This window comes from Caretta caretta, chromosome 1, assembly GCF_965140235.1.
Source record: "Caretta caretta isolate rCarCar2 chromosome 1, rCarCar1.hap1, whole genome shotgun sequence".
Classification (NCBI taxonomy): Eukaryota; Metazoa; Chordata; order Testudines; family Cheloniidae; genus Caretta; species Caretta caretta.
In genome coordinates this window covers 347,168,930-347,196,409 of record NC_134206.1, presented here as the reverse complement: position 1 = coordinate 347,196,409, position 27,480 = coordinate 347,168,930, and the positions used below count along the sequence as shown (strand labels likewise).

Genomic DNA, 27,480 nt, shown 5'->3' with positions numbered 1-27,480 from the left:
CCTCAAGACTTTTGATGTATTGTTTTACCAAGGGAGTTTCTTGGTTATTGTAAAGGATCTTCTTCCAGCACTGACAAAATGAATTCATGCCAAAATTATGGTCAATAGGCATTAAATAGTTGATTACGATCTGGAAGCCTAACCATCCAATGAGGCAACTAGCGCCGTTACTATAAGGGATAAAGTCCACTTCCATGCCTTCTTCTAAGCAGCATGGAAATCTCCTCCCAGCCCACTCCACAACATCCTACCCCCCTCTCCCCTCTTCAAAATTGCAGCTCAACACACACACATTCACCTCTTCCATGAGGCCTATTACCTAAAAAGAAAGGTACTTTACTACTTTCTGCAATAAATTAACATTTATCTGTCAAGAGTGTGTCAAGCTGCCCAGCCACATAAGGAAAGGCAAGAGGCTGAATGAGGCAGGGGAAACACGAGCAAGAAATCACGTTAAGAAAAGCAAAGAATAATGAGGTTGCTACATTACCTTCGGGGTTGAAACACTTTCTCGACACGCACTAACTCAAGGCCTAGCTGCCTGTGTGAAAACCTCCTCCAAAATCCACACCACCCCCAATTCAAAGGAATTAAAAAGTTGTGCAAGTCATTGTAGTGAAATTAACAACAACATTCAATTATTTATATTGCAGTAGTATCCTGTGCCCTCAATCAGGATCAGACCCAACTTTGCTAGGTGATTTTCTATCATCAGATGACAGATTGTCCCTGCCCCAAACAGCTTACAGTATAAACAGCGATGAGGTACGACAGGAAGGTGCGTGTTAAATGTAAGAAAAGAGAGCAGGAAAGAGATAAGTGTCCCTGCAGCAGGAACACAGGATTGTCGTTTATCAGCAAGTGTGTATATGGGGGCAGCAAGCTTTGTGTTTGTTTTTAATTAATGGGGTGAGTGAGCAAGAGACTATGATGACTCATTAACAAGCCTTCTGCTTAGAAATTTCAACTTCAATCAACTTTCTGTTTTATAATTTGTTTAATGTAACTGACTACGCCCCCTCTATTTTGATTACCCCTTCTTACCCTTCCTTGCTTCGCTACACTACTCTTTTTTCTTTCCAACATAAATCATTATGCATCTTTTCTCTGTTGTTTTCATTGTATTCCCTCTTACCTCCCTATTTGCTTCCCTACACTCTATTTTCTCACTCTCTCATTCAGAAGAATACCCTCTCCCACTTTACTTCTTTTTTCTAGCTTTTCTCATCCATCTCTTCCCACCCACCCTCCTCATACACAGGGACTGAAATAGAAACACTGATCAGACAAATAAGAGCCACAGGACAAAAGTCAATGAGGTATCCCAATGATCAGAAGCAACACCCAGGTGCAAAGCACCAACCTGTTACCTCACTCAAGTTGCTGTCTGTAGACTCTGCTAAAAACCTCAAATTTCATGACCTCCGGCTAGAAGCTGTATGATTAGTTTGAAGTTTTCTATCCCCCTCAGACTGCTGGAAGTGAGGAGGAAAGCATGCTCTCTCTCTCGCTGTTCTTACCCTTACCACCCCATCAGAGCCTCCTGAACACTGCATAGGGATGGGGAATATCTACTAATCTACCCCTCCACAATCTCTATTTTTGTGTTCTCCTCCCTACTGAACGACTCTAGCTGCCTGCCTCTGTTGCTACTTATAGCATTCCTAAACACGTAGCAGAGTGAAACTACCCTGACTGCCAATGTCATTACTACCCACAGGGTTACAAACAGGAGCAGTGAAAACTGACAACACTCTGGTCTGTCCTCACTGGGCTGCAGCTTGGGAATGTCTGAGGATCGGCAGTGGAGCAGTCTGTCTGCAGGCTCAAGAAGGCAGAACAGACTCATAGACTTTAAGTCAGAAGGGACCATCATCGGAAGGTTTTATTTTCAACCAGTGGAGCTAGAAATATTCACCCCAATGAGAGGTTAGATTTTGCAGAAGATGATAGCACTCTCTCTGGAAAGTCTTCTGCTCACCAAGGGAGAAAGTGGTTCCTCCACCCTCCCACCCCCAAGTGCTGAGTTAACACTACCTGAAACCAACCTTATTTTCCCTTTCTCCTTGTTCCGTTGTCCCACACGGTTAGTAGATTTGATGTACAGATGACGGTGCAATTCATCTATTAGGACTAAGTGCATGTTCATCTTCTTACTGTGAAGCTCTAGCCTCAGATCACTCAGTCCTTCCACCTGAAGAAGAGGACCCTCTAAAGAGTCCACTGCTGATACCTGGAAAGAAAATTCAAGAAATATGACAATTTATCATGTTACTAAATTTTATTAAATATTAAATGTGGGCTCCACTCTCCTAATCCTAAATCTTCCTCAATGCCCATTTTTCCTTTGGTCAAAGAGAAACGATCTCTGTTCTTTCTGGTACATATCAACACCGCAGTGAGTGCTGTCCGGAAGGTTGTTTAAAGCAGACACAAATTCAAAATAAGAGAGATATATTTTTAATTTTGTTCTTAAAAAACAAGTAGACTTGTAAAACTGACATAGATATAAACAAAATCACTGTCACGAGCACCTTCAAACGTCTCATCAGACGTTTGCGTGAAAGAGAATCTATTCTGAACATTGTTAAACAAAACCAGAGCACAGTGCTTCCTGAAATAGGTTTAGCAAGTAATAAGGCTTTGAAAGTTCTTGCTGGAATAGTTGGTCTTAAGTCTGCTTCCTCCTCTCTTAATAGTGACTCCAGCCAAACTGATAGTCTCACATCCTTACACAATTAAACCTCCCAAAACTTCAAAGAGCAGTCACACTGTTCCCATTTTACAGATAGAGGAAAGACATGAAGATTTTAGTTCACTTACGCAAGGTAATGACTCAGTAGCACAGCAGAAAATGGAACCCAGAAGTCCTGAATCTCAGAGTCTCCTATTCGAACTGTTAAACCAACCAAGTCTGATTTACATGGGAATCACAGGCAGTGTCTGGTGAGAACTGGGGACAGTACTCTGAGTTATCAAGATCTTCTAGGAGGTTAATCTTTTTGGTTTAATACATACACAATTTTAGCATGAAAAAATGTTTTCCCTCATTTTGAGACTTTAATACAGTGACAGGCAGTGGCTTGAGCTGGCATAACATAGGTAGGCACCAGGCAAGCCTCTCCCACAAAACTCTGCCAATGCATTTCAAGAGTGACCAGCTAACACCTGCTGTGCGCTAGAATGAGATCCCTAGCTAATTTTCAGTTGTGCCCTAAAAATGAATTTGACCACAAACCTCTCGGAATGACAAACTAGTAGATTAAAGGGACACTGTCAATTTACATTTGGCCCAGCATTGACATTTTGTAAAGCCAAGCTTTTATAAAATCTATGACCAATAGAAATGTTTCTGCAGTTGTTTTGAATTCAGAGATATACCATCGCCTTTGTAATGTTTGAAATCTAAACATCACAGAACTAAAAACCTGAAAGTGACTATCAACAAAAGTGAAACTTATTCCATAGATTTTCATCATCCAAGCTGAAAGACATGCAAATATAAAACAGCATAAATGGAAGGGGACTGAATTTTTAAAATCTCTCTTTTAATAATCTAAGATGCTGTTAGTAAAATAAGTGAAGACATTTGCTTACAACATAGAATTTAAATTAACAGTACACCTGTCAGTTAGATATTAAAAATGAAAAGCAAGGAGATTTAGTAAGCAGGCAGCCAAGCTAAGGTCTGATCCCTTAATAAATATTAACAGATACACACAGTTCATGGGCCAACTATGTCCTGCTTTACTTACCCCAAAATCCAAAATTGCCCTGAAGCAGCTTCAGCCATTGCAGTCTTTTACATTAATAGAGAAATTTATAAGAAGAAACTGGACTTCTCTTCTTCCGCAAGAAGTCCAGACCTGTGAAATTTGCTCCCTCTCGTGGATGAGAACGGAGGTCTGATGCCCATTGGAGCACAGCGTAAGGCATATCTCCTTAGCCAGGTAGTTTCCCAATTCTTGGTTTCTGCAGCCAGAGGTTAGGGGACTTTATCAGTGCATGATTGTAGTTTGTAATATTCTATTCTGCCTGGCCTGTTTAGTAGAACTTATGTCTGTATTACTGTCGACCTCTATATAGTGCCTAGGTACTATGACAATGCATGCAACATCAAAAAAAATTAAATACTAAATTTCTATTCTTAAGGGAAAGAATCAGCTAAGAATCCTCCACTTTTATCAACTGACATCACCCCTTGGCCAGGAGGGACTGGATGGGACTCCCTCTTCTGCTGATCTGTGCTAGGGAAGTGGCTGCAGCCCTGCAGGTAAAAGGCATTGAGAACAAGAGGTAGACATATTTTGATAGAAGGGAGGGCGGGTAATGGTGTGCGTTGACTGTGTCTGCCCAAAGAGCTTGATCCTTTGAGGTGCTGAGTCCTTAACATCCCAGGACTTCAATGAAAGCTGGGGGTATTAGGTACTGCCCAGCAAACACTCAGCATTTCACCACATCAGGAACAAATTCAGGAGGACCTAAATCAACAAACAGAGCTGGGAAAAGGATTGTGAAATGGGAAGGGAGTGGGATGCAGCGAGGAAAGAAGAAGTAGGCATTTTGAAAGCGGACATTCTACTTCTCACTCACATCGCTGGGCTCTTTTCTTCTTTTTCTTCTCGAGCTTAAAAAAAAAGGCCATGCACAAAACTAAACTATTATATCAACATAAAAGTCTCAAGCAAAGCTTTAGGAAAACAAATAGAATAGTCAATCATTTATTGTATGAATAAAAAAAACTTCCATATACATTTACGTTTCTTCTTTGGCAAAAACTACAGCAATTTTTTTTCGGAAATGGCGTTTGTGACACTTCATATTTGCAGTTAGACATGCTGGAGAGTGATGCCCCTGATAACGCCACTTTCACAGTGATTGAATTCTAGAGGTAAACAACACAGCCAACGATCAATGTTATGCAGGCTTTGAGCCTTTTACCTAGCCACTGCCACACTTCAGTAAACCCCTATTTACTGTTGATTGCCAAGACACAAGAGGCTAAAGGGGAAAGCTTTTATTTAAAGAACCGTTTTGGTGAGAAAAATGAAATACGGGTCTGATTCAGCTCCACTGATGCCAATGTAAAGATTCGTACTGACTTCACTGGGAGTTGAAATAAACCCTATGTAAAAAACAGCATCTTCTTAAGCCTATCTTCTTGTGTGGCTGCAAAATCAAATCCCTTTTTCTTTACTCACATAAAGCAGCATTTACCCCTGTTAGTACTTCAAAGCCAATGAAGTTACAGAAGAGCAAGCTGGATTCTGTTCTGGCATGCCCATCAAACATGATTAGAACACTGGACTGGGAGTGAGTAAGAAACTAGACCAATGCAAAATCAATACAGAACACATTCAACAGATTAAAAAGTGGCTGGCTAACAGTTCTAAAAATATAATTATAAACGGGGAATCATCAAGCAGATGTTTTTTTTCCTGGTGGGGACCCTCCAGTATTGGTTCTTGGCCCTATGCTATTTAATAATCTTACCAATGACCTGGAAGAAAACAAAATAATTATTAATAAAGTTTGCAGAGGATCCAAAGATTGGAGGGAGTAGTAAATAAAGAAGAGGCCAGGTCGCTGATACCAGGCAATCCAGACATTCTGGTGAGCTGGGCACACTGAATAGCGTTTTAATATGGCCAAATGTGAAGTCATACATGTAGGAACAAAGAATGTAGGCCATACTTACAGGATGGGGACTATCATGGGAAGCAGTGACTCTGAAAGAGACAAGGGGGATGTGATGGATAAAAGCTGAACGTGAGCCCCCAGGGCAATGCTGTGGTAATGCAATCCTTGGATGTGTAAACAGGAAACGTTGAGTAGTAGAGAGGTTCTATTACCTCTGTATTTGACATTGGTCCAACTGCTACTGAACTACTGTGTCCAGTTCTTGTGTCCATAACTCAAGAAGGACATTGATATGTTGGAGAGATTCAGAGAAGGGCCATGAGAATAATTAAAGAATTGGAAAACGTGTCTTTATAGTGAGAGACTCAAGGGTCTCGATCTATACAGCTTAATAAAGAGAAGGTTATAGGATGACTTGCTCAACCTACACATACCTGAGTGGGGAACAAATATGTGATAATAGAGGGCTCTCCACTCTAGCAGACAAAGGTATAACAAAATCCAATGTCTGAAAGTTGAAGCTAGACAAATCCAGACTAGAAATAAGGTGCAGGGTTTTTTTTTAAAACAGTGAGGGTAAATACCCACTGGAACAAGTTACCAAGGGTTGTGCGGGATACTCTATCACTGGACATTTTTAAATCAACATTGGATGTCTTCCTAAAAGATATGCGCTACTTCAACCAGAAGTTAATACAGAGAAGTCCTATGGCCTGTGCTATGCAGGAGGTCAGATTAGATCATCACAATGGTCCCTTCTGGCGTTATAACCTGTGAATCTATGAGGATACTAGAATTTTATTCCCTGAAGTATCACTGACTCATTGAGTGACCGTGGGCATGATACTTATACTACTTGTATTTTATATTATCCCATTCGTAGAATGGTTACAATACTTACCAAGCTCACAAGGGTTAAACGGACAGCGCGGGACTCAACTTTCTATGTTTCGGCCTTTGTCTAAAAAAATTATTTTTAATATATAAGCACAACTTTCCTAATAAAAACGTATTGCAAGTTCTTTTGATCCCTTGCAGATTAGGGCCAATTATCTTTAATGTCAGAATCATGACTAGATCTGAATATAGTCTTCCTCTTTTCCATGTAAGTTAGAAATATTTTGTTGTTGTTGGATCGCCCCCTTTCCCCCTCACCCCCCATCCCCTTAAAGCTAATACACACATCTCCACTGGTTTATGATTGGTGCGATCTTCCAGCAAGGAAGCATAGTGGATCTTGCCACAGGAATCAATGGAGCCCAACACATCTATCCAGGTGCCAACCCAGTTGAACTTTCTGGATCTTCAAGTTATATTTTTTAATATAAACTCCTGATGCTGATGCTCTCTGTTGACAGCAAAGAGAACAAACCCAGGCCAAAGTGTTGCCTGGGCTTCTGGTTAGAAGAAGACTAACCATTTTGCAAGGCATCCTCCTATCCAGGAATAATCTGTGACCTATATTTCATTCACCCACAAAAGCTTATGCTCCAATACGTCTGTTAGTCTATAAGGTGCCACAGGACTCTTTGCCGCTTTTTCAGAATAAACTGTGACATATATTTCAAAATCAGGGATTTAAAAAAATCTACCTATTTTAGAAACCAGGGGGAGGGGGAAGGGGGAGAGGAACCATTTTGCTAACGGATATTAGCAATACACTCCCATGTATCCAAAACCCTATTATCCAAACTTCCGCATTATCTGAATCCCTTTCTTGTCCCCCATGTATCTCACACTGGGAAACAAGGAAGGGATTCCGATAACAGAGGTTCAAATAATAAAGCAAAGACCTCTGGCCAGAACTGCAAGGAGGAGGAGGAGGAGAAATCTCTGGCCTTGGGGGAGGCCACCCTGCTACTGAATGGTGCCTACAGCAGTGCAGGGAGCCTGCTCCAGCTCTGCTGTCACTGGCATGAGCGAGCAGGAGCGGAAAGCAGAGCCGCAAAGGTTTCCATGCACTGCCACAGGGTTGATGACACCAGATCCCTGTAAGCACAAGATGCAAGGGAAGGCTGCAGTCCTGGTCTAGAAGATCAGAGTCCTGGCCAGGGGGTCCTCTGCTCTGCACTCAGCACCTGCCTGGATTGGGTGTCACCAGCACTATGGCAATACAAGGAGCCCTCTGTAGCCCCACTGTCATGGGAGTGAGTGTACAGGGCAGAGCACAGGGACAGCGAGGAGGAGCCGCCACCCCTGGCCACAGGGGAGGCCACCTTGCTGCTGAATGGCTCCTGCCCTTTCAATAATTTTATTTGACTAATTGGGAGTTTTGATAAATGTCCCTCAGTCTATTCAGATAATCGGTAGTATACTTTAATTTGTGATGCTGGCATTGTGCTAGCCTGAAACAAGTATTATTTATTTGCATTGCAGTAGCACCTAGGAGTCCTAGACACGAACCAGGACCCCACCCTGTGCTACGTGCTGTATAAACAGAGAACAAAGAGACTATCTTTCAGAATTATCAGACACACATATGAACAGACTTTGTTGGAAAAGAGTCAACACAGCTTTTGTAAAAGGAAATCAGGGCTCACCAATCTTTTAGAATTCCTTGGGTGTGGGGGGTCAACAAACATGTGGACAAGCACGATCCAGTGGATGTAGAGTATCTGGACTATCAGAAAGCCTTTGACAAGATCCCTCACCAAAGGCTCTTAAGCAAACCAAGGAGTCATGGGATAAGAATGATGGTTCTCTCATGGATCAGTAGCTGGTTAAAAGATGGGAAACAAAGAGTAGAAATAAATTATCAGTTTTCAGAATGGAGAGAGGCAAATAGTGGGGTTCCCCAAGGATCTGTACTAGGACCAGATGATTCATAAATGATCTGGAAAAAGGGGTAAACAGTGAAGGGGCAAAATTTGAAGATGATACAAAATTACTCAAGATAGTGAAGTCCAAAGTCCAGACTGAGAAGAGTTACAAAGGGGTCTCTCAAAACTGGGTGACTGGGCAACAAAATGGCAGATTTTGACAAATGTAAAGTAATGCACATTAGAAAACATAATCCCAACTATACATACAAAATGATGCAATCTGAATTAGTTATTACCACTGCAGAAAGAGATCTTGGAGTCATTGTGGATAGTTCTCTCAAAACATCTGCTAAATGTACAGGAAAGGGATAGATAATAAGACAGAAAATACCCTAATGCCACTATATAAATCCATGGTATGCCCACACTTTGAATACTGTGTGCAGTTCTAATCATGCCTTCTCAAAAAAGATAGATTAGAATTGGAAAAAGTACAGAGAAGAGCAACAAAAATGGTTAATGGTATGGAACAGCTTCCATATAAGGAGAGATTAAAAAGAATGGGACTTTCAGCTTGGAAAAGAGAAGACTAAGGGGAGATATGATAAAGACCTATAAAATCACAAAAGGTGTGGAGAAAGTGAATAAGGAAGTATTATTTACCTCTTCACATAACACAAAGAACTAGGAGTCACCCAATGTAATTAATAGGCAGCAGGTTTAAAACAAACAAAAGGAAGTACTTCTTCACACAATGCACAATCAACCTGTAGAACTTTTTGCCATGCGAGGCTGTGAAAGCCAAAAGTATAACTGGGTTCGAAAAAGAATTAGATCATTGATGGACATGTCCTCCATGAAATTGCTATTAGCCAAGATGGTCAGGGATGCAACCCCATGCTCTAGGTGTTCCTAAACCTTTGACGACCAGAAGCTGGGACCGGACAACAGAAGCTGGATCACTCGATGATTGCCTGTTCTGTTCGTTCCCTCTGAAGCACCTGGAATTAGCCACTGTCAGAAGACAAGATACTGGGCTAGATGGACCATTGGTCTGAGCCAGCATGGCTCAGATGTTCTTATCTCCGCCCCCAACGTATTTACAATCTAAATAGCACTTCAATTTTTGTTCTAAAGTTTCAAGTGTTAAATGTGAGAGAGTTTTGGATTTTTTCAAATTCAGGAACAGGAACGTCTTACAGTCTTCTTTCAGAGGAAACATAAAACTGACGTCTTGGCCAGAAACATCCTTTAAGGAAAATGGGGGCAGAGGGGAGGCATTATTCCTAGCGAGTTCAGTGATCAAGTTCAAACTCAAAGTGTACAGATCTAAATTGCCTCTGCAGTTTCAGAATTGGTTGTTATTCTTCACTTCTTCTCTTAAAATGTTGGTGTAGCTTTTCTGTGTGTTGCCATGTCCCACCTCTTAGGTATCTGGTTTTCAGAGGAGGGTGAAGGAATGTGTCTGTATTATGTAGATAAAGGACTTTGGTATTCTTTCAGATAGGTGCTTTATGAAATAGCAATAAAAAACAATAGCCATCAATATTTACAAAAAATAGTCTCTGAGACACACCACCACCACCACTGTATACCCATACACTTAGAAGAGGATACAATTGAGGTTACTGAGTAAATGTTGGCATTACAAAAGCAACCAGAATATTATAAAAGCATTTTGAAAGACTTATCAAATCTTCTGTCTGAGTACACTATAAAATACTTTATTCAAAATTCTGCATTCATGTTGCCAATGGCGAAAATAGTGTGCTTTTGTGGAGTACTAAATTTATCCCATGAATGATCCAAGGAATTCAGCGCTCTATTCAGGAGAGGGGAAGCCATGAGCGCGGGATATCATGGGATTGTTTCCATTTAGGAGCAGCACAGCTGGTCTGTAAGATGACAGGACTTACTTTCTTCCAGCTCTAGTGTCAGTAAAGAACAGACATTAGATTCCCCTCCCCTCAAGCTTTGTTTTTTCTAACCTCCTCCTTATCACCACAGTGACTCAAATCCCGCATTAAGGATACTATTAATACTTAGTCCCTACATACTGCTCTTCATCAAAGGAAATGGGAGCGCTAGCAATATGGCTGGAAAACATGTCATGTGACCAATTTTTTTTTCTCCAAAATTTCATTTCAATCTAAGTTTTCTAACCAGCTCTAAATCTACCTTTAATGCTCTCTTAAGAAAACATATTTCTCAGAAAATTTCACACTTGGGAACAGAGTTAAGAGATGAGAGTTGGGGAGGAGAAATGTTATAAAGCAGTGGTTTTCAAACTGGGGTATGCCCTGTAATGGCAGAAAAATTCAAACTTTGAGCCGAGCTTCCCATCTGAGTTAAAATTTTTGGTTGCACCCCCTCCACTCAGACAAGCTCCATGGCCCGCTGAGGTGAGTCAGGGGGTGAAGGTGGCACTCCCTCCCCAAGCTCCGCCATATGGAGCTGGCCCAAGCTGCCTGGCATCACCACTTCGCCCCCACAAATGTTCCTCCACGTCCCCCACTCTAGAAGCTGTTTCTAAATGGAAGGCAGAAATCTGGGAGAGGCGGTGGGGGGGGCACATGACTCTGCGTGCTAATCTCTCCCTCCCCTCCCCTCCGCAACGCATCACCTCTGCCTATCTCAGATGGGAGTACGCAGTAGAACATAAGAATCATAGAATCATAGAATATCAGGGTTGGAAGGGACCCCTGAAGGTCATCTAGTCCAACCCCCTGCTCGAAGCAGGACCAATTCCCAGTTAAATCATCCCAGCCAGGGCTTTGTCAAGCCTGACCTTAAAAACCTCTAAGGAAGGAGATTCTACCACCTCCCTAGGTAACGCATTCCAGTGTTTCACCACCCTCTTAGTGAAAAAGTTTTTCCTAATATCCAATCTAAACCTCCCCCACTGAACAACCATACTAGGTCAGACCAAAGGTCCATCTAGCCAAGTATCCTGTCTTTCAACAGTGGCCAATGCCAGGTGTCCCAGAGGGAATGAACAGAACAGGTAATCACCAAGTGAGCCATCCCCTGTCGGCCATTCCCAGCTTCTGGCAAACAGTAGACTATATTATTTGGAAAAGGGTACACAGCCTAAAAAGTTTGAATACCACTGTTATAAGGAACAAAATATTAGTTTTCCATCTTACATGATGGATGAACAGAGAGGTCACAGTTCCTAGAGGTTTATAAGAATTTGGGCTTGGGGACTGTTCCTTAGATGCTTCTTTCGGCAAGAAGAAATACAAATAATGGATGGTAAGAATGGGAGTAGGGAATGAACACTGAGTTTAGACTTGTGTCCCAAATATATTCACAGTTCAGAGGCCCCTTGGTACATGAACACAAAAAGCAATTGCTGGATGAAAAAATATGGAGGAAAGGGGTATTGAAAAGATAATGGAAAGCATAAAAATGTGATAGCTCACAAGAGAAAAAAAAACAAGCCACACACAATACATGACAAAGGAAAAAGACAGCTGAACTTTCTGGACAACATGGCAAATAAATATCAGCAACCTAGAAGGTTTTAACTGCCCAGTTGTATGAATAAAGACAATGCTGACATTTAAAAGGGAGAGAATTGATTTAAAAAACAAACAAACAAGAAATTCAATTTTGTGGGAGACAGGAAAGTAAAATGACTAAGAGATGGTTTAAACGTGTGTGGCCAGATTCAAATTGGCACAGCTCCACTGAAATCAATTTAGACCTGACTTACAACAGTGGGGGGTCTGACCTATAACGTTTGCCACTGTCAGCAAGAAAAGGTGGATGAGCACAGATAGTCTCTTACTACTGAGAATTTTGTGATCAGACAAAAAAGGGAAAATGTGGAGAACAGCTTAATGATTAGGACCCTGATTCAACAAAGCACATAAGCATATGCAATAACTTTAAGTGTGTGAGTAGCCCCATATCAGATAAGTGATTCTCAAGCTTTTCCTACCTGGCGGGGGGACCCAAAAATGACATGTTGCGAGTAAAATTCACGGAAAAAGAATTGCGGGATTAGAGACATGGCATGATGCTGAGTGGAGGATGGGCTGAGGAGAGGGAGGTTGAGGTAAGTAAAATTCACTGATGTGTGCCTGGCTGCTGCTTCATCTATCCCCTCAGCAATCAGCGATCACAGTGAAGAGGACAGGACAAGGAGTAATGGTCTCAAGTTGCAGTGGGGGAGGTTTAGATTGGATATTAGGAAAAACTTTTTCACTAGGAGCGTGGTGAAACACTGGAATGCGTTACCGAGGGAGGTGGTAGAATCTCCTTCCTTAGAAGTTTTTAAGGTCAGGCTTGACAAAGCCCTGGCTGGGATGATTTAATTGGGGATTGGTCCTGCTTTGAGCAGAGGGTTGGACGAGATGACCTCCTGAGGTCCCTTCCAACCCTGATAGTCTATGATTCTATGATCAGCTCTGAAATGGAATAGATTTTACCTCAGAAAGGAACACTGTGGGAGGTTGCGAAGCAAGAGAGAGGAGAAATTTGGGGCTGCTCAGGGTTGGGACAGACACAGAACAGGGTAACAGTAAAAGCAAGAGGAAACAAGCATCTTTCTCCCTCACTCACTCCTGCTGGGTTTTGTAGCCTATTTCTCATCCTATGAGGTGAAAATCAGCAGACACCCCGCACGCAGCCCATCGGTGGGTCAATTCTGGTGGGGTGAGAAAAACCAGAAATGTATTGCATGCTGGTCTCAAAAGAAATTTTTCCAACGGTTCAAAACTGACCCTGTAACATTAACAAGTTAAGAGCAGAAATGAAAAGTTATAAAAGATTCAGTGCTAATGAAGATCTTACCTAAGAGAATATTTCAGAAATGGCTAAAATCATCCTGAGAGAAAAACTAATAGGAATTGCCACACACAAACAAAAAGGATAAGGAATGAATCAAGACTAAAGACTAATAGTAACTGGAACATTAACCTACGACAGGAGGCAATGCTCAGGCATGCAGGAGAAGGGAGAAATACCTTCATCCTGATTCAAGCAGACAACGTTAGAACAGAAGTTTGATGGAAAAGGGAAACAAGGCAGATATATTACGAACATGCTTGCAAATTAATGAGTAAATAATACTTTGAATTTATACAGCACCTTTTATCAAAGGCTTCCAGAGAGCTTTATATTCAGACAGCAGCACTGAAATGCAGCCACCCCTGCAGAAACAAGCAATGACCAATCACACCACACAAAAGTGGGAAGGAAGGTGCACAGTGGTTAAGAAAAATGAGGACGGTGGGCAGCTCAGTTTTTAAGGAGTCATCTAAAAAGGCCATTACACTCCATTGTTTATCTCCTGAGAATTAAGGGGTGAGTCAACTCTTTGGTTAACGGGGCCAACCAGTTTCATAACATCAGAGAAGTTAGAGATCAAAGAGAACTAGCAGATCACACAGTCAATCTCCCTACTAATGCAGGACTGTGTTTATTGTTATAATACTTCTAGTTTTAAAATGTCCCAAATGATGGTGCTAATGATGGTCTCTTCCCTTGGGAGACTACTAAGATCTCGCCAGCAGGTTATTTTGCTTAATATTCAACTTAAATTTTCCCTTTTGCATTTGCCTGTTAGCACTAGCATGGGCACCTCCCATGTCCTACTCTAACTGCTTTTCCACCTTAATTTTACAAACATGTTAAGGTCTGTGTCCCTCAGAAGCTGTCTCTTACCCCAGCTAGACAAATTTAGCTCGTTCAAATCTTTCTGCAATCCTACCAGCCGCCCCAGATCATTTTAGTTCCTACTGAACTTCTTCCTATTCAACAATGACTTTCTGTCATGAAGTGACTGGGACTGAAAGAATCAAGAGGCTGATTCCCAGAGACAGAGAGAGAAACCACTGCGTTCCTGCTCTGTAGAACTATTACCTCCCTCTTCACTTGTACTCTAGCACAAAATCTTAATGGCAACCTCCACAACATTAATGAAGAATAACTTCCCAAATGTAGGGAATGTGTGACAGTCAGATGTACCAACCTATTGATACAAGTGTGTCTCAATGTAATGTTAATGTTTTGCACTGGAGTACCAGTTTCAGGAAGGGGGGATCCATAAGGCTTTTCAGAGACTGTTGGAGGTGGACACGAAAGCCTTATGGAGTGTGCTGCCAACACTGTTGCAGGCACTGTGAAAGTAGCAAGGACTGTATGACTTTTCCCTTAATTTGTTATTCCCGTGCTTTTCTGGTTTACATTTCATGGGCTGTGTCCTGATTAGCATTCCCTCTAATTTTCGCACACGTATGCGGAATGAATTTTGTTGTTTGACACATCACCTCCATATTGGTGTACATCACAAAATTCATGTGGCGGGGGTGGGGCCGAGGGGTTTGGAGTGTAGGAGGGAGCTCAGGACTGGGGCAGAGGGTGCGGTGCAGCGGAGTGAGGGCTCCAGCTGGGGGTGAGGGCTCCAGCTGGGGGTGTGGCTGGGGATGAGGGATTTGGAGTGCAGGCTGCCCCGGGGCTACAGTGGGGAGAGAGGACTCCCCACAACAGCACCTGGGCTGTGGTGGAGGGGCGCCTCGTCCTGCTGCGGCAACTCTATGGCTGGGGATGCGGGACAGGCACCTCTCCCTGGCCAGGGCTGGGTTGGGGTGCCTCTTCCCCGGGCCAGGGCAGGTCGTCTCTCCCCCAGCTGCAGTCTGGGCCACCAGTGACGGTCTGCAGCTTCGGGCTCCCTGGGGGAACCCGAAGCAGCAGACCATCTCTCACTGTCAGCCCAGAGGAGAGGCAGTGGCTGTGGGCTCCTTTCCACACACCACCCTCCACCATCACTGGCAGGCAGCCAGCGGCTGCTGCCTACCGGTGATGGAGGCGGAGAAAGGAACTCTTAGCCAGCCGGCTGAGAGGAGTGATTGGGCGGAGGGGGGAGAAGCCCTGGGCTGGTGGACCTAGAAGCGGGGGAGGGGTCGGAGAGAAAAGGAGCCAGCGCTGCGGCTACTTGGCCGCAGGACAAGTGAAGTGGAGTGTCATGCCAGGCTGGCAGGGCCCCTGCTGAGCATGGGCTTGGTGTCACTATAAACACAGTACAGTGCGGGACGGGAGAGGCTGGGGAGGGATGCCTCCCTCTGCCACGGCAGGTCCAGGGATGGTGGGGAGGCATCTGTCCCTGCCGCAGCCACAATGATCTGCGCAGCGCATAATAGGCTGCTGCACGGCCATGCAGCTTAGCAGGAACTTAGGTCTTGATTCAACCTTAACTGTCACTAAACAGAGTTTGAGTGTGCTTTGTAGATTGTACGATCTTCGGAGCAGAGATGGTCTCCTACCTGTCTGTACAGTAACTACACAATGGGGCACCGATCACACATGGGACCTCATGTTATTATTGCATTACAAAGAACAATTTTCGCCCATGTCTATCAGCTTGCAGTGTTTCAAGTTGATTCCCTGATATTTTCAGTCTGTGTTTCTAATCTCTGTAGCTCCTTCTTTGTCCTGTTTCTCTGTTGTCAATGGCATTTTCAACTTCTTTCAATTTAGTATTGCTTCCAAATTTCACTAACCTGCCATTTATAGTAAATGAAGACATTCTGTAAGACAAGAATTAACACCTATCTCTAGAGGTAACCACAGCTTCCTCCCCAAATGGGAACATTTTACATAAGCCTTTGTTTATGGGCAGTTTGGCAAAACCATTGCATTCTATGTGACAGTGTTTCTATCCAAGCCTTTTTGAGAACAAGATTACATGCAACATTGTGCCAAGTTTATCCACTGGTAACTGGATTGATTTCAGTGGAGTCACACTAGGCCAAATTCATCCCAGTTGTACTAAATGTTTTACTAAAATCCAAATATATTATACTTGGGTCCCTCTTCTCTACTGCATCAAACACAAGCTGTTTGTCTTCACTTCCAAGGCTCTTCATGGCCTATCCTACCTATCATCTCTCATTCAGTATTGAAATGCTGACTCTCACCTCCAATGGGCCAATAATGCCAGCCTCTATCACCCACTTTCCACGTTTTCAAACAAGCACCTTGGTGCTTTTTTCCATACCGCCCCTCATGCTTGGGAGGAGCGCCCTATAAACATACACAAAACTAACACTTTATCCTCCTTCAAATCCCTCCCTAAAACCCTCAAGTGCCATGATGCCTCCAAAAGACGTGACAACAGTTAGGCTGCTGGTTTGCTGGGACCATGGCTTATCACGTTGACTAATATTGTTTCCTTGTATTCCCCCATCTACCTGTCTGTTACTTAGACAATAAGCTCTTTGGGACAGGGACTGTCTTTTTGTTCTGTGTTTGTACAGTGCATAGCACAATGGAGTCCTGGCCCATGACTGCGGCTCCTATGTACTACGGTAAACCAGATAACAGTGTGTCTCCTTTCCCTTCATCCACTAACTCTGCAGTTCTATTTTTAATATGCAATCAAGTTTGTCTGGAAAGACGTATGCTTTATGTTTTTCCACTATCCTCGAGATCTTGAGTGATTTCTCTCTCTTAATAGTGTTCCATTATTTACTAGGGAAAAAACTATGATTGTGAGATTCAGAATTAAAGAGAAATAACTGAAGAAGCAGTGATTACTGCAAAAACATTACTACAGCTGCATTATAAGAGAAATTAAAGTGGTTAATAATGTTACAAAACAACCTTGATAAGTCAGCTTAATAAAAAACTACCAAAGATTCTACTGGCAAAATAAAGGATTTTTATTCAATTATATAATGGATGGTGCTGGCTAGAAGTTTAACTTTTTTTTTTTTTTTTTTAAATCAATTGAAAGGCAAGCCATCACTACATTTTTCCTTATTCAACTGAAGTTTCTAGCTTAAAGATCTCTAAGCTACGGTACAAATCCCACGTGTGAAAGCATGGAAATGTAAACCACAACGCTATTTGCTGTTTGGATGGCACATCCAAGAGGTGATGTATCATTAGACAGACAAGGCCGGTTATTATTTTTATTACTGTGTCTACATTGTAATCAGTGGAGATCAAATTAAATGTCCAGAAATGCTTGTTTCTAAACCAAACAATTGATCACAACTGTACTGGTGTCCCCACTTCCATGGAAAATCCAGTAACTATCGTATAGACTCAGCAGACTCTCACCAGTAAAAACAGGATGCTAGCTACCTCCATTCCACCTTCATTACTGTATGTTTTTTATTTAATAAACCTTCATCAGCTTAAAAGAATGGTTGTTATTAGTTGAGCTAACAGCCAAATGATAATACTCCAGAGAGATATCAGTGCCTATTGGTGCATTAACTAAGAGAGTGGAGGGGCTGAGGTCAAGCATGTGTCAATGCAAATGAGGCAATATTAGGCACTAACAGTTTAATGCAACAGACTCCCTCAGATAATGGATTTCACAGGACAAAAGGAATGAGAGGAAGTTATCGATAGTACATTAAGGGAAGAAATGATAAGATGTTACAAAGGGAAAGAAACACTCCACTTATGAATTTCTACTTTCAACTATCTTTAAATCTATCATAGCAAATTAAAAAAAAACTGAAACAAGATCAGAAAATTGAATTCGAGAAAAAATACAAAAACAGAACTTCTTTCCAGCTCAGTTCTAACACTTACTACTTAGCACAAATGCCTTTTATAAGGAACTTAAAGCACCCTCCCAAACGTAATAAGTGAAGTCTTACCATGCCCCTTTGAGGTAAACAAATAATACAAATAATATCTTAGAGTAATATACCCATTTAACATATAGGGTAACTGAGGCACAGCATTTTAAGTGGCTTGCCTGGTAAACCAGCAGCAGAGCCAGGGCTAAAAGTATACTTCAATGATAAGCTCCTTCGGGAGGGGACTGTCTTTTTGTTCTGTGTTTTTACAGCACCTGGCCCAGTGAGGTTCTAATTCCATCACTAGAGCTCCTAGAAACGATGGTAATACAACATAATAAATAAGAATAAGAACTCATTAGAATCATAGAATATCAGGGTTGGAAGGGACCCCAGAAGGTCATCTAGTCCAACCCCCTGCTCAAAGCAGGACCAATTCCCAGCTAAATCATCCCAGCCAGGGCTTTGTCAAGCCTGACCTTAAAAACCTCTAAGGAAGGAGATTCTACCACCTCCCTAGGTAACGCATTCCAGTGTTTCACCACCCTCTTTGTGAAAAAGTTTTTCCTAATATCCAATCTAAACCTCCCCCACTGCAACTTGAGACCATTACTCCTCGTTCTGTCATCTGCTACCATTGAGAACAGTCTAGAGCCATCCTCTTTGGAACCCCCTTTCAGGTAGTTGAAAGCAGCTATCAAATCCCCCCTCATTCTTCTCTTCTGCAGGCTAAACAATCCCAGCTCCCTCAGCCTCTCCTCATAACTCATGTGTTCCAGTCCCCTAATCATTTTTGTTGCCCTTCGCTGGACTCTCTCCAATTTATCCACATCCTTCTTGAAGTGTGGGGCCCAAAACTGGACACAGTACTCCAGATGAGGCCTCACCAATGTCGAATAGAGGGGAACGATCACGTCCCTCGATCTGCTCGCTATGCCCCTACTTATACATCCCAAAATGCCATTGGCCTTCTTGGCAACAAGGGCACACTGCTGGCTCATATCCAGCTTCTCGTCCACTGTCACCCCTAGGTCCTTTTCCGCAGAACTGCTGCCTAGCCATTCGGCCCCTAGTCTGTAGCTGTGCATTGGGTTCTTCCGTCCTAAGTGCAGGACCCTGCACTTATCCTTATTGAACCTCATCAGATTTCTTTTGGCCCAATCCTCCAATTTGTCTAGGTCCTTCTGTATCCTATCCCTCCCCTCCAGCGTATCTACCACTCCTCCCAGTTTAGTATCATCCGCAAATTTGCTGAAAGTGCAATCCACACCATCCTCCAGATCATTTATGAAGATATTGAACAAAACCGGCCCCAGGACCGACCCTTGGGGTACTCCACTTGATACCGGCTGCCAACTAGATATGGAGCCATTGATCACTACCCGTTGAGCCCGACAATCTAGCCAACTTTCTACCCACCTTATAGTGCATTCTTCCAGCCCATACTTCCTTAACTTGCTGACAAGAATACTGTGGGAGACCGTGTCAAAAGCTTTGCTAAAGTCAAGAAACAATACATCCACTGCTTTCCCTTCATCCACAGAACCAGTAATCTCATCATAAAAGGCGATTAGATTAGTCAGGCATGACCTTCCCTTGGTGAATCCATGCTGGCTGTTCCTGATCACTTTCCTCTCATGCAAGTGCTCTCATACTCATATGCTCTCATACTCATATGCTAATCACTAGAACATGCTCTCACCAAACATTACATATAATAAAAATAAATAAAGGACCTGTTTCCTTTCTCTCCCCAGTCAAATCCTACTGCTATCACCAATGACAAAAATTATCAGTTATGCCAATGAGTAAAATGATCATGAATGAGTTGTTTTAACAGAGTCAAAAGGTATTTTGTTTGTTTGTTTGTCTTAATGCTTACATCAATGTGTCCACCGAAAGGAGATAAAATCCACTGGAATGTAAATTTCACATTTTCCTTTTTTAAACAGAATTCTGGCTATTTAATCAAGGTAACTTCCCAATGGTGAGATATGTTAGACCATGGAACAGCCTCCGGAGAAAAATGTTGGAAGTACTATTGATTGAGTTATTTAAAGGAGACAGTGTTTAAATATAGCCCAAGGTCTAAATTTTGTAAAAATATGCCTCTATAAGAGCTAGGACCAGACTATTTTTTTTAAACTCCATTGAAAACATTTGTTTTAAACAAACAAATTCTGCTGAAGTGTTTGAAAGCAAAACACTGCAGCAGGAAAATGCAGAAAGCAAAACTGATGAAACCAATGAAAAACTGCCCTTTCCGATTTTCATTGCCCGAGATGAGAGAAATGCAGATAGTGAACAAAGCATATAAATAGTAACAAATAGTTGAATTTTTTTCAAATTTTAATTATGTACGATATTAATACCAACAAATGTTTGTTTACGACAAAGGATTTCTAGATTGACAGTTTACGATTACCCTGAGCAACCACGTACTAGCAGGAAGATGCAACATACTTGCTTCAATTTCCATCTAGGATTACAGATATCCAACATTGTGTTGGAACAGATTTAAAAATGTTATTAAAGCTAATGTTAAAAAAAAATTATATACAGTAACTCCTCACTTAACGTTGTAGTTATGTTCCTGAAAAATGCGACTTTAAGCGAAACGATGTTAAGCGAATCCAGTTTCCTCATAAGAATTAATGTAAATAGGGGTGGTTAGGTTCCAGGGAACTTTTTTTTTGCCAGACAAAAGGCATTATATACATTTTAAACAAGCAATTTAATACAGGTATAAGTTTCAAACAAATTTAAAGAAACAATTTAATACTACAATCATCACTGCCGAGTATGAAGCTTGGTTGAGGTGGTGGAGTCAGAGAGTGGAAGAGGGTGGATTGTCCCCCTGCTACTCTTGCTGTTCTTCAAGCACAGGCACTGACTTTGCTGGGGGCGGGGGGGGGCTCAACCCTTGGCTTGCCCAGTCCACCCCTTCCCCCAAGCCCCCATCCTTAACCCGCCTCTTCTCTCCCTCCTCCCCCTTTACTCCGCATGCCACATCCTCACTCCTCCCCCCTCCGTCCCCGCCTCCTGCCCACGCCAACCACCTGATTGCTGACATTCAGGAGGCAGGGGGAAGGAGTGAGGACACAGCGCGCAGGCTTCCCCTCCCTCCTGAACACCGCAAACCAGCCGATTGCCACAGGCAGGAGGCAGGGGAGGGAAGGGGGAGCCTGCACGCCGCGTCCTTGCTCCTCCCCCGTTCCTCCTGCACGCCGCAAACCAGCTGTTTCCGTGGGGAGCAGGGGGAAGGCGCTAATCCGCGGGGTCCACCAGCGGGTCGGAAGCGCTTGGGGGAGCAGGGTAAGGGAGCTGATGGGGGGCTGCCAGCCATGGATAAAGCAAGCAGCCAAACGATGTTATAGCGGAGTGTTGCACAACTTTAAACGAGCATGTTCTGTAATGGAGCAGGAACGTAAGATCGAAACGTTAATCGAGAGGACGTTAAGTGGGGAGTTACTGTAATACACTGGTTGGGAAAAAGACTGTCTATACATCTGGGTATAGTGCTTAGATTATCCACAAATACAAAGTTAGTTTTTTAAAAGTCATATGATATATAGAATACATTATCAGCAATAACCCAAATTTAGGTGAATAGATTTAACAATACAGTTTAGATATTAGAATCTGAATACTTGGGTACATCAGTCATGAAAAGTTGTACAGAGATTTGGCTGTGAAAAGCAAAAGAGATTGTCCCTCAGTAATTAAGAATTAAGTTGGATGTCCATTTAGAAAATGCAATCCATGAGAAAAGTATTTGTTACTTTCCTAACTGCGCTTCTCATCGGTACTCCAGCTCATCCCTCCCAATAAGACTTCTACTTCCCACCATCAGTGCCAGCGTATGCTACTAATGTGAGATACAGGGAAAGGTAGGAGATGGCTAAATGGCAACCAAGTAGTGCACCTCCACCCTGGGAGTGGAAAAATAGCAGAACAATTTTCTCCTCTTCTCCCCAGAAAAAATCTCAATTATTTAAAACCCTTGACTGTCTCCCCATCACCTTCCATGTCAAGAATGAGGAACTTGAACTCACATACAAGCTTCTGCAACCCTTCATTCCTCCCTTCTCCCCTCTATATCCCTCCTTCCTACTCCTCCTGTTCCTCCATCCCAAGCCTGTGTCATGACTGATTATTTCATTGACTTTACACTCATCTCTTCACTTTTTTTCATGTGTCTATAAACAAGGCTCCCACTTCTGAGGAACTGACCACGTTCTCATCAGACAAGTCCCACTTCAAAAATTTACTTTGGCCTCAAAGCCTCAGTGCTGGGATGCAATCTATAACAACAAAACGAAGAATCTGCATTGTGCAGTTTTCTGGGTATCGGAGCTGCTTTGTCTAGTTTAGCTTGTAAGCTCCTTAGGGCAGCAGTTGTGTTGCAAAGCACTAAGCAAAGTGACATGCTCAATAAATAAATAATAAATTACGCAAGAAGATCGGACAGATTCTAGAGAGCTAGGATTCAGAGATCACGCAATACAGAGGCAGACAGTGAACTCAACATGCATCGGCACAATCGAAAATGACCTAAGTTTACCGCAAACTAGGCTTCTATTCTGAATGATCGATCTTAGGCTGAATGCTTTTAATCGAATGCAATAACGAGCAGTAATCTTCACAAGCTCAATTCTAGAAACTAAACTGAAGTTTCAGAGTAACAGCCGTGTTAGTCTGTATTCGCAAAAAGAAAAGGAGTACTTGTGGCACCTTAGAGACTAACCAATTTATTTGAGCATAAGCTTTTGTGAGCTACAGCTCACTTCATCAGATGCATACTGTGGAAACTGCAGAAGATATTATATACACAGAGACCACGAAACAATAGCTCCTCCCACCCCACTCTCCTGCTGGTAATAGCTTATCTAAAGTGATCACTCTCCTTACAATGTGTATGATAATCAAGGTGGGCCATTTCCAGCACAAATCCAGGTTTTCTCACCCACCCACCCCTTTCCAAAAACCACACACACAAACTCACTCTCCTGCTGGCAATATCTCATCCAAACTGACCACTCTCCTTACAATGTGTATGATAATCAAGGTGGGCCATTACCAACATAAATCCAAGTTTAACCAGAACGTCGGGGGGGGGGGGGGGGGGAGAAGGAAAAAACAAGGGGAAATAGGCTACCTTGCATAATGACTTAGCCACTCCCAGTCTCTATTTAAGCCTGAATTAATAGTATCCAATTTGCAAATGAATTCCAATTCAGCAGTTTCTCACTGGAGTCTGGATTTGAAGTTTTTTTGTTGTAAGATAGAGACCTTCATGTCTGTAATTGCGTGACCAGAGAGATTGAAGTGTTCTCCGACTGATTTATGAATGTTATAATTCTTGACATCTGATTTGTGTCCATTTATTCTTTTACCTAGAGACTGTCCAGTTTGACCAATGTACATGGCAGAGGGGCATTGCTGGCACATGATGGCATATATCACATTGGTGGATGTGCAGGTGAATGAGCCTCTGACAGTGTGGCTGATGTTATTAGGCCCCTGAATAGATATGTGGGCACAGTTGGCAACGGGCTTTGTTGCAAGGATAGGTTCCTGGGTTAGTGGTGCTGTTGTGTGGTACGTGGTTGTTGGTGAGTATTTGCTTCAGGTTGGGGGGCTGTCTGTAGGCAAGGACTGGCCTGTCTCCCAAGATTTGTGAGAGTGTTGGGTCATCCTTCAGGATAGGTTGCAGATCGTTAATAATGCGTTGGAGGGGTTTTAGTTGGGGGCTGAAGGTGACGGCTAGTGGCGTTCTGTTATTTTCTTTGTTAGGCCTGTCCTGTAGTAGGTGACTTCTGGGAACTCTTCTGGCTCTATCAATCTGTTTCTTCACTTCCGCAGGTGGGTACTGTAGTTGTAAGAATGCTTGATAGAGATCTTGTAGGTGTTTGTCTCTGTCTGAGGGGTTGGAGCAAATGCGGTTGTATCACAGAGCTTGGCTGTAGACGATGGATCGTGTGGTGTGGTCAGGGTGAAAGCTGGAGGCATGTAGGTAGGAATAGCGGTCAGTAGGTTTCCGGTATAGGGTGGTGTTTATGTGACCATCGTTTATTAGCACTGTAGTGTCCAGGAAGTGGATCTCTTGTGTGGACTGGACCAGGCTGAGGTTGATGGTGGGATGGAAATTGTTGAAATCATGGTGGAATTCCTCAAGGGCTTCTTTTCCATGGGTCCAGATGATGAAGATGTCATCAATATAGCGCAAGTAGAGTAGGGGCGTTAGGGGACGAGAGCTGAGGAAGCGTTGTTCTAAATCAGCCATAAAAATGTTGGCATACTGTGGGGCCATGCGGGTACCCGTAGCAGTGCTGCTGATCTGAAGGTATACATTGTCTCCAAATGTAAAATAGTTATGGGTAAGGACAAAGTCACAAAGTTCAGCCACCAGGTTAGCCGTGACATTATCGGGGATAGTGTTCTTGACGGCTTGTAGTCCATCTTTGTGTGGAATGTTGGTGTAGAGGGCTTCTATATCCATAGGGGCCAGGATGGTGTTATCAGGAAGATCACCGATGGATTGAAGTTTCCTCAGGAAGTCAGTGGTGTCTCGAAGGTAGCTGGGAGTGCTGGTAGCGTAGGGCCTGAGGAGGGAGTCTACATAGCCAGACAATCCTGCTGTCAGGGTGCCAATGCCTGAGATGATGGGGCGCCCAGGATTTCCAGGTTTATGGATCTTGGGTAGTAGATAGAATATCCCAGGTCGGGGTTCCAGGGGTGCGTCTGTGCGGATTTCATCTTGTGCTTTTTCAGGAAGTATCTTGAGCAAATGCTGTAGTTGCTTTTGGTAACTCTCAGTGGGATCAGAGGGTAATGGCTTGTAGAAAGTGTTGTTGGAGAGCTGCCAAGCAGCCTCTTGTTCATATTCCGATCTATTCATGATGACAACAGCACCTCCTTTGTCAGCCTTTTTGATTATGATGTCAGAGTTGTTTCTGAGGCTGTGGATGGCATTGTGTTCCGCATGGCTGAGGTTATGGGGCAAGTGATGCTGCTTTTCCACAATTTCAACCCATGCACGTCGGCGGAAGCACTCTATGTAGAAGTCCAGTCTGCTGTTTCGACCTTCAGGAGGAGTCCACCTAGAATCCTTCTTTTTGTAATGTTGGTAGGGAGGCCTCTGTGGATTAGTATGTTGTTCAGAGGTATGTTGGAAATATTCCTTGAGTCAGAGACGTCGAAAATAGGATTCTAGGTCACCACAGAACTGTATCATGTTTGTGGGGGTGGAGGGGCAGAAGGAGAGGCCCCGAGATAAGACAGCTGCTTCTGCTGGGCTGAGAGTATAGTTGGATAGGTTAACAATATTGCTGGGTGGGTTGAGGGAACCATTGCTGTGGCCCCTTTTAGCAAGTTGGCAACAATGCGACCTGGCTTCAAGAAATAGGTCTAACTCTCAAGGGAAATCTTGGAAGCTATTATTCACCTTAAAATGCAGAAAGGGAGAGCTACATACTTCTCTCGCTGGCACAAGGAAACCTAAATAGGAGCACTTAATATTTGAAGAATAAAACATCGCAAAAAGCTATGAAGGTCGACAAACTCCCGGACCCAATGCGATGGGAAGATAAAGTTGTGGGTGGGAAATTAGATTATCTCCTCGGGTAAAACTTCCACAGAACAGATAGAAGAAAAGAGGGTCTCATGGTTTAAGTACTCAACAGAGACCTAGAAGATCTGAGTTCAGTTCCCCACTCTGCTGCAGACTCTCTTTGTGACCTGGGGCAAGTCACTTAGCCTCTCTCTGTCTCATCTGAAAAGCAGAGATAAATAGTTTTCCCCACTTTCCCTAAGGGGCTATAAAGATCAATTAATTTATGATCGTGAGGCATTGAGACACTAGTGATAGAAGCCATACAAGGAGATAGAATAATAAAACAAACTCCCAGAGAGCACGCTGGTGTGGTTTACAGTATTCACAGTAAAGCAAGATGTGAAAAGAAATCCATCCTTGCTATTAACCTAATTACGTAACATTAATGTGCTTTGTTAAACAGCTGGTACATTCCACCATAGCGGTAGCTGTGCTCTAGTGCTGGGGGGAGTGTGTGTGTGTGTAAATTCATCACGTGTTTTGGGATCCCTGTGGATTAAATGAGTTGCCTCAATATAAAAGTTACCTATATATATATTTAACACAAAAAAAATCTGTTAAAAGGATAGTAAGGCTGCCAAGTCAGGCACTAAGAACTTACAAAATGCCAGACTCAAGGTTGCCCCTGCATCCTTAATTTGGTCCCCTTGTGGCTTTAACATTGATACAGTGTTTAGTGACATGAACACATACTGTTTCTTCTTCCTTAGCATGTAATTTCTTAGGTTTAAAAAAACTGAAAAAACAAATTCCATCATGTGGCATCACATTGACATCCACATCAGCAGGGCTGGAACCTTTAGAGCCACCGCACAGACCTCGGCCACTTGCGCTAACAGAATAACTGATAGCAATAATAGGCTGTTATCCTCTATATGGACCAGCATTAGAAGAGGATGAGCTGCACACTTTGCCACTCTGTTTCACAGATATTTGCTGGCAGCAGAGGAATGGTCAATTCAGGAATCTTGGGCTCTCTTCCAAGCTCTAAAGGGGAATGTGCTCTATTAGTCAGACACTTCTGCACCTGCTTCCCCCAAACAAACATAAGAATGGCCATACTGGGTCAAATTAACGGTCCATGTAGCCTAGTATCTATCCTGTTTTCTGAAAGTGGTCAATGCCAGGTGCTTCAGAGGGAATGAACAGAACAGGGCAACTGCTGAGTAATCCAGCCACTGTCATCCAGTCCTATCTTCTGGCAGTCAGAGGTTTAGGGACACCCAGAGCATGGGGTTGCATCCCTGAGAATCTTGGCTAGTAGCCATTGATGGACCTGTCCTCAATGAACTTTTCTCAATCTTTTTTGAACCTTGTTATAGTTTTGGCCTTCGCAACATCCCCTGGCAATGAGTTCCATAGGCTGACTTGAGTTTTACTCTTGATTTGCCATAATTTATGCTCCTATTTTCCTCAGTAGGATTTGAATTGCAATTTGTAAGCAAAGCCTTTTTGCCTCTCACTGCCTCTTTTACTGTGTTGTTCTCTCCAGACTGTTCCTGTCCCAGTCCTGTCTCTCTCACGTTCACACCCCGTCACCCTCGCTCCTTGTTGCAGTCACCTTGTCAGCTAGTATCACAGCCTTTCCCTCCAGGCTCACTGTTCAAGTCCCAGTGCCTTTCTACTCCTCCTAATACCTGGCTCGTCCCAGTGTTTTCTCCCACCCTCCTGGGTATCAGTCTACAATATACTATGTGACACACTGCCCTCTACTGGAGGCAGTATCAGACCACCTCAAGTGCATATTATGTCAATCCTAGTGGACATAAGCCCAATTACTATCCAAGAGTAAATGGTGCTGCTAGTAATGGTTATTTATACTTAATATATGTATCCTTTCTCCAATTATACAGCTATTAATTCCTACAAATGTGCACAAAAACAGGAGACCAAAATAATTAAGGCCCTCAAATGGCAC

The 27,480-nt window shown here is 42.9% G+C and overlaps 1 protein-coding gene across 1 annotated transcript in view; it reads right to left on the bottom strand.

Annotated features, from left to right (window-relative positions):
• Positions 1-27,480, bottom strand: part of EXOC4 (exocyst complex component 4) — a 599,812-nt gene that overhangs the window by 530,863 nt on the left and 41,469 nt on the right. The window contains exon 4 of the mRNA XM_048836703.2: positions 2,049-2,233. Coding sequence (XP_048692660.2) covers positions 2,049-2,233 — 185 coding nt within the window. The remainder of the gene's footprint in view (positions 1-2,048; positions 2,234-27,480) is intronic.